General features: G+C 36.5%; 1 protein-coding gene across 1 annotated transcript; it reads right to left on the reverse strand.

Annotated features, from left to right (window-relative positions):
• Positions 1-7,223: 7,223 nt before the first annotated feature.
• LOC124078476 (ADP-ribosylation factor 4-like) lies at positions 7,224-8,604 on the reverse strand. The gene has a single exon (XM_046423286.2). The coding sequence runs from the start codon at positions 8,595-8,597 to the stop codon at positions 8,037-8,039; it is 561 nt and encodes a 186-aa protein (XP_046279242.1). The 5' UTR covers positions 8,598-8,604; the 3' UTR covers positions 7,224-8,036.
• Between the last annotated feature and the right edge of the window lie 275 nt (positions 8,605-8,879).

Here is an 8,879-nt window from a genome sequence, read left to right on the forward strand (position 1 = left end):
AACCAGGCACAGTGGTGCACGCCTGAAATCCCAGCAGTTCTGGAGGTTGAGTCAGGAGGATGGCGAGTTCAAAGCCAGGCTCAGCAACAGCAAGGTTCTAAGCAACTCAGTGAGACCCTGTCTCTAAATAAAATATAAAATAGGGCTGGAGATGTGGCTCAGTAGCCAACTGCCCCTGAGTTCAATCTCCAGTACCCCTCCAAAACAAGCAAACAAACAAACAAACAACAAAAAAAAAAAAAAAAAACAAACAAAAAAAAACCCACCAAAAAAACACTTGCTCACAAAAACAAAAGACAAAACAAACTTTCCCCTGCAAAATCCTTTCCAGGCTCAGATAATTTTACTCAGGACTTCTATCAAACAATTAATGAAAAATGTAGTTCATCTTACAAAATTTTAGAAAATGGAAAAGAAGAAAGATTTCCCAACTCTTCTGTGGATCAGTATAACACTAGTAAGAAAGTTTGACATAACGATTATATGAAGAGAAACTTGTAGACCAATATTCATTATGAATACAGATGCAAAAATTCATCAACAAAAGAGAATCAAATTCATTAATATATAAAGAGAAAATCAGCATGCTTAAATTGGGCTGGGGATGTGGCTCAAGCGGTAGCACGCTCGCCTGGCATGCATGCGGCCCGGGTTCGATCCTCAGCACCACATACAAACAAAGATGTTGTGTCCGCCAAGAACTAAAAAATAAATATTAAAAAATTCTCTCTCTCTCTTAAAAAAACATGCTTAAATGGGTATTTGTGTTTAACATAAGAAAATCAGTCAGCATAATTTGTCATATTACAGGGAAGTAGAGAAAAACCAGTAGTCATCCTGGTGGAGACAAAAAGGGGCGGGGGGAGAGAGAGAGAGAGAGAGAGAGAGGAAGAAAAAGAAAAGCAGTTAACAACACCTAACACCATTCATTGCAAAAATTATCAGCAAACTAAAATTGAAAAGAACTTCCTTAAATTTATAAATGGCATCTAGAAAAATCCAATAGCTATTTAGTCTATTTAATAGTGAACATTAAATGTTCAGAAACAAGCTACCATGTGCTGTAAGGCCTAGCTAGTATGTGGGGGGTGAGAAAAAGAAATGAGAAACCAAGATTAAAAGGAAGTATGAAACCAATGTGAATCACAGATGATGTGACTGTTCCTGTAGAAAAACCCCATGAGACCCAAAACAATTACCAGAAGAAGCCAATAAATTTAACAAGATCATAACATACAAGGCTAATATACAAAAAACAATTTTAGTAAAAGTTCTATACAATTTTATTTTCTACATATGTTTCATTTTATTTTCCTACTAAAAGATAAAAAGTGCTTTAGACAATTTAACAGAAGACATGTAAGACTTCTACACAGAAATGTTGCTAAAACACTTTAATTATATAAGTAAATTATTAGTTAAATAGAGAAATAGTTCATGCTCATGGATTGGAAGATTCATTAAGGATACCATGTCTATTCTCTGCATTTTAAATCTATAAATTCAAATCAATATTCATCAAAATCCCTTAAACTTCACTCTAAAATTTATAAGTTGATTCTAGACATAGGGGTTAGAGTAGCCAAATTCTTGAAAAGTAAGTAATGTTGGAGGACTAATATATCTGATTCCAAGACTTTCTGTAAAGCTACTTGATTAAATTAGTGTGATATTGACATAATGATAGACAAACAGATCAGTGGGACATAATTAGACACACTCATGTAGTCAACTGAATTTTAACAAATGTGCCAAAACAATTTATCGGGAAAAAAATAGACTTTTAAAATAATGGTGTGGGTCAATGTTTGTAGCAGCACAATTCACCATAGCTAAACTATGGAACCAACCTAAATGCCCTTCAGGAGATGAATGGATTTTAAAAAATGTGGCATATAAACACAATGGAATATTACTCAGCAATAAAAGAGAATAAAATCATGGCATTTGCAGGTAAATGGATGCAGATGGAGAAGATAATGCTAAGTGAAGTTAGCCAATCCCAAAAAAACAAATGGCGAATATTTTCTCTGAAATGAGGTGACTGATTCATAATGGGGTAGGGAGGGGGTGCATGGGAGGAATAGACAAACTCTAGATAGGGCAGAGGGGTGGGAGGGGAAGGGAGCGGGCAGGGGGTTAGCAATGATGGTGGAATGTGATGGACATCATTATCCAAAGTACATGTATGAAGACATGAATTGGTGTGAACATACTCTATGTATGAAAAATTGTGTTCGATATGTGAAATAAGAATTGTGATGCATTCTGCTGTCATGTATTTAAAAAATAAGAGCAATTAATTAAAAAATAAAATGATGATGTGGGAGCAACTAGATAAATGTGCATGTGTTATGTGTGCACATAGGCAGAGGAGAGCTAATCCCTATCTCACACCATATTCAGTTTACTTTGAGAGCAATAATAAGTCTGAACTTAATGTATGAAGCTCTAAACCTCCTGGAAGAATACAGGAAAATATCATCATGATCTTGAGTAGGTAAAAGTTTCTTAGAAAGGCCATTGAAAGCCCTAACCACAAAAGAAGAACAATTGAAAAACTGAACTTCATAAAATTAAAGACCTATTCTTTACAAGACCATTAAGAAAATACAAATGTGAACACAGACTGGCAGAGACTATTAACTATCTATACATTTGACAAAAGATTCATAACTAGAACATATAAAGAATGCCTCCAGATTATAAATAAAACACTAACAACTCAAACAACAACAACAACAAAGAAAATGATTTGAATACACATCTCACAAAAGAAGATATGTGGACAGTCTATGAAAAGGTGAAATGCAAGCTAAAAATCACCAGTTCACATCCGTTAGGATGGCTACCACTGAAAAGATTGGCAATACCAAATATCAATGAAAATATGGGGCTGCTGTAACCTCCATACTTTGTTGGTGTCGGGGTAAAATTGTACAACCATTTTCTAAAAGTCTTTGGCAGTTTCTGATAAAATGCACTTACTACATCATGTAACAACTTTACTCCGGGGTATCTGCCTAAGAGAAATGGAAAAAAAATTCCACAAAATACTTGTATAAAAAATATCCAGAGTATACAAAGAACTCCAAAAATTAGACAATAAGATAACAAACAACCCAATCAACAAATGGGCCAAGGACCTGAACAGACACTTCTCAGAGGAGGACATACAATCAATCAACAAGTACATGAAAAAATGCTCACCATCTCTAGCAGTCAGAGAAGTGCAAATCAAAACCACCCTAAGATACCATCTCACTCCAGTAAGATTGGCAGCCATTATGAAGTCAAGCAACAACAAGTGCTGGCGAGGATGTGGGGAAAAGGGTACACTTGTACATTGCTGGTGGGACTGCAGATTGGTGCAGCCAATTTGGAAAGCAGTATGGAGATTTCTTGGAAAGCTGGGAATGGAGCTACCATTTGACCCAGCTATTCCCCTTCTTGGTCTATTCCCTAAAGACCTAAAAAGAGCATGCTACAGGGACACTGCTACATCGATGTTCATAGCAGCTCAATTCACAATAGCAAGACTGTGGAACCAACCCAGATGCCCTTCAATAGACGAATGGATTAAAAAAATGTGGCATTTATACACAATGGAGTATTACTCTGCATTAAAAAATGACAAAATCATAGAATTTACAGGGAAATGGATGGCACTAGAGCAGATTATGCTAAGTGAAGCTAGCCAATCCCTAAAAAACAAATGCCAAATGTCTTCTTTGATATAAGGAGAGTAACTAAGAACAGAGTAGGGACGAAGAGCATGAGAAGAAGATTAACATTAAACAGAGATGAGAGGTGGGAGGGAAAGGGAGAGAAAAGGGAAATTGCATGGAAATGGAAGGAGACCCTCAGGGTTATACAAAAGAACATACAAGAGGAAGTGAGGGGAAAGGGAAAAATAATACAAGGGGGAGAAATGAAGGTCAGTAGAGGGGGTAGAGAGAGAAGAGCGGTGGGGAGGGGAGGGGAGGGGGGATAGTAGAGGATAGGAAAGGTAGCAGAACATGACAGTCACTAGTATGGCAATATGTAAATCAATGGATGTGTAATTGATGTGATTCTGCAATCTGTATATGGGCTAAAAATGGGAGTTCATAACCCACTTGAAGCAAAGTGTGAAAGATGATATATCAAGAACTATGTAATGTTTTGAACAACCAACAATAAAAAAAAAAGAAAAAAAAATGTTTACATGTTGTACAGATTTATACATAGCTACTAAGAATTTGCAAAGACACAAATATACATGGACAGATGAATGGCTAAGCAAATTGTGGTGTGTTCATGTTCAGAAATATTATGCAATAAATTACTGATTCATACAACAAGAAGGATGAATCTCAAAATAATGATTTTGATGAAAAGAAGCTAGACATGAAAGTTTATATACTGTATGCTTCCATCTATATGAAATTCAAGAACAGGAACAACAAATCTATAAATTGTCAATGACAGATCTACATTCTTTCATCATATTTTAAGATTTAGAGGAAAGATGCTATAGTAAATTACAAGAACTCTGTTGAACATATGATATCACTGAATCAGAGGTGGACTGAGCTGGTAGTTTGAATGTTGGGGAGTGCAACTCCACAGAACAGACGAATGGAAGGAATGAAACTGTTTTTAGAAAACATTCTCTCCTGCTCGTTTCTGTGTTTTTCAACCTCTCAGTAACCACTGGATGTTCTGAACCCTCCACACCCCCACCTAAGCCTACCATAGCTTCAAGCTTCCCCACACCTCAAAGTTCCTTTGGTTCTGATTTCTCTGAAGTAATTTTTGCACATTTATGATGCTTGCTGACCCAAAATATCAGCTGAATTATGCTACTGATATATTATTATTAATTATATCTATACATATCATCCACATATATTATATATAATTATGTAATTGATTATTTCCTAGTGTTAATAATACTAAAATTGGAACAAACCTTCAAAAATTGTTTTACAGTCCACCAATGGCTAGGACCCAGTGCTAGGGAAGATGACCAGGGTAGCTCGGGTTGTTGGAGGAAAGATGTTCAACGGCAAGAATGAGTTCTTTCACTTTTTTCTTGCTTAATTGCACTGGATAGAACCTTAAAGAAGAGTGGAGAGTGGGCATCCTATTTTATTCCTGTTCTTAGAGGAAAAGGTTTCAATTTTTCAACTTTCAGTATGATGTAAACTGTGGGACTTTTCGTATCTGGCCTTTATTGTATTGAGGTAGCCTATTGTTTGCTTTTTTGTAAACATAAAAGGGTGTTGAATTTGGTCCATTTCTTTTTCTTTACCAACTGAGATGATCATGTGGGTTTTTCCTTTAATCCATCAATGACTATATTATATTGAGCTCCATTTTGCATACCAGGAATAAATTCCACTTAATCATGGTGTATAATCCCTTTAAAGTTGCATTTTTTTTTAAAGTGAGAAATACTTTCTTGAAGATTCTTGTGGTTACTGAAAAAACTCTGGAAACAATAAGAAAAAAATTATTTTCCTTCTTATTTAACAGGCTCCAATGATTTATACAATGAAAATACATACTCTATATATCTCTATATATCTAATACAAAATGCCATGTAGCCACTCCTATCATTTGGTATGACTGTCTCCTTTAGCTTTTATTTTACAACTCATGCTTCCTTGCATTGACTCCAAGTCTTCCAATTTTCACTTGAATTTAGGAAACTTAACGTTTAACAAGTTTAACATAGAAATAAAATAACAGCTTAGAATTATCACCCAGAGATTGGTTTGCAACTGGGTCTCCTCTAGTTGATGCATAATTCCAGACACTGGTTATTTTAAAGTAGAATAGGATGGAGAACCTCATGGACCATCTAGCCCTCATTTTACAGATTAAAAAAAATCCCCAAAACTCCCAGAGTAAATTCTTACCCTAAATCATGTGGATGTGTAAATACTGGAAAAGGGAGAAATGAGGTCTTCAGACTCCTACTGAATTTCCATTTCCAGTTGGCCACTTTCCGTATATAGTGTTGGTGCAGGATCAGCTTCTACCTTCTGCAGAAGAAGTTGGCTAAGACCTCCACTAATTTGTGGAGACTTGGGACCCTAGTTGAATCAGCTTTCAGAGGCTTCTCCCAGCCCTCTATATTTGGGAATAGAAAAATCCACATTTCCCTCTGCCCAATACAAAGTTCCTCATTATTTCCTAGCCACTGCTTATCCAATTATGGAGCAGCATCCTCATATCAGAGAAAACATTTGGCCTTTAGATTTTGGGGATTGGCTTATTTGGTTTAGCACGATATTCTTCAGTTCCATCCATTTACCAGCAAATGCCATAATTTCACTGTTCTTTAAAACTGAGTAATATTCCATTGTGTATATGTACCACAATTTCTTTATCCATTCATCCTTTGAAAGGCACCTAGGTTGGTTCCATAGTTCAGCTATGGAATTGAGCTGCTATAAACATTGAGGTGGCTGCTTCACTGTAGTATGCTGATTTTAAGTTCTTTGGGTATAAAAGGAGGAGTGGGATAGCTGGATCAAATTGTGGTTCCATTCCAAGTTTTCTAAGGAATCTCCATACTGCTTTACAGAGTGGTTGAATCAATTTGCTGTCCCACCAGCAATGTATGAGTGTACCTTCAATACCATTGAGCATATCATTCTGTTATAGCAATGCCTTCATTTTCTCTTAAAGTTTCATGATAACCAGTAAGATAGAAGGTTGTTTTTTCTCAATTATTTCAACCCTGTTCCATTTTGAAAAAACTATTATAAATTAAGCTATATTTTTCTATAGCAGTTAATATTGAAAAACATTTGAGTAAAATAGAAATTAAAAACATACATATTACAAATATATATTGAAAAAGAAAACCTACATTTCATCTACATGCTGTGCCTAACTCCAGGCCCAAGGATGACACACACACAGGCAAGGCCATGTTGATTGTTGTGTTTCTCCATCCCACTACAGAAAACTCCTGGCTCTGTATCTAGGAAGGGAGAGAGGGGGGCTAATGCCATCTGATGCCATTCTGCACAAGGTAATTCCCTAATCGTTTCTGAAAATAGAAAACTATCTTAAACAAGCAACTCCAAAGAGAATGGACTTGGACTTCTCTTATCTCCCAACGCAACTGCCAACACACTTACCATTCACCTCTGTGTGCATGACATGAAAATGTGCCATTAGAATATAATGTTTTTTTTTTTTTTTTTAGGAATACTTTCAAATGGGTTATGAAGAAAACTTATTCATTGTGTTTGCTGAGTTTTTAAAAAAACTCTTAATGAAAATATGTTCATCAATAAACAAAACACCAGCAGAACTATCATATACTGGGCAAAGAGTCAGGCTGATACCAAAAGCAACATGCAACATAAAGAAGATAATAATATAAAGAAAGACAATCTGCTGAGTATTAAAAGCCATCTCAATATGAACTCTTTGCAATCAGCACAGAATTAGCTATCAAATCCAAACCACACCAAGGTTAAGTTTGGCTGATGGAAGTCAGGAGTCAATAATAGGGAAAAAATATTAAGTTCCTCAGTGCAAGAGAGCTGAATAGTGTTTTGGAGCATTTCCCTGGCTGGTACAAGCAGTATTAGAAAATCCTTTTGGCAAGGGATAGAAATAAATACAAATGCAATGCTACATGTTCAAATCAGCAGACTGTCCCAGGAATGATACAGGTATCAATAAAGTAGCAAGGGGATAATAACTTTAAAACATTATTTGTTGTAGGCTCAAAAAACATTCAAAACTGATTTATTTAAAGGTGTCACAATAGCTATGTCCAGGCATTTAGGTTTAAAGGAAGTCAAAATTAAAAGAGGATACTTTTTTCCCCCAAGGAGAATTTCTTTAAAACCAAGCATATTGGTAAAGAGCAACATTATACTTGGTAAACAATAACTGGCAACAAAATAAGTTTAAACGCTGTAATATTCTGCCCAAACCAGTCCCAGATACAGTTTAATATCCAAGATGCAAACTAATTTTGTTGTAACAAGCCTAGACCAATTCTATCAAAATGTGTCCTTAGTTAGATATCCAGTTTCATTTGACATTTTGAAAGCTCCTTTGACAGCCAATCAAGTCCCTCATACAGACCAGTTCCTTGTGTAGCCCAAGTGGCTTGAACATACCATGTTCTGTTGAGGAGAGACTGAAGGCCTAATTTATCTGTCATTTCGCTGATAGCCATAGCATTTGGGAAATCATGTTTGTTTGCAAAAAGCAACAGCACTGCATCTTGCAGCTCATCTTCCTCAAGCATTTTCTGCAGTACTTGGGCTCCTTCCTGAATTCTTTCACGATCATTGCTATCTAGCACAAAAATAAGACCCTGGCTATTCTGGAAGTAATGCCTCCAGAGAGGCCTGATTTTATCTTGACCCCCAACATCCCATACAGTGAAACAAATGTTCTTATACTCTATTGTTTCCATGTTAAAACCAATGTTAGGAATGGTGGGAACTATCTCCCCTAACTTCAGTTTATACAGAATGGTCGTCTTGCCAGCAGCATCCAATCCAACCATCGAAATATGCATCTGCTTCTTGCCAAAGAGGCGGGAGAACAGAGAAGAGATGGTGAGGCCCATGGCGATAGTGGCATTGAGATGGGCAGAAAAAGGGGTCAGGGCATCCCTGGGCCTTCTCCTTTCACACTCCCAACAAACTGATCTCAAGGGAAGAGCAAGACCTGAGGCAGGAAGGGGGCGACAGGGACCGCTCATTGGCCGGTGTAATGGGTGAAGCTTTGGGACAGGAACTAGCAGGTCGAGGACTGGCTTGGCAACTCAGAATATAATATTTTATGAAATTTGTTGATTCACTCAAATTTTTTTTTTCCTTAAAAGTGTGAGTTATTCTTTCTATGATCA

The sequence above is a fragment of the Marmota monax genome, unplaced genomic scaffold (genome assembly GCF_021218885.2).
Source record: "Marmota monax isolate L192 unplaced genomic scaffold, Marmota_monax_Labrador192_F-V1.1 WCK01_AAM20220418_F8-fsc00271, whole genome shotgun sequence".
In the NCBI taxonomy this organism is placed as follows: domain Eukaryota; kingdom Metazoa; phylum Chordata; class Mammalia; order Rodentia; family Sciuridae; genus Marmota; species Marmota monax.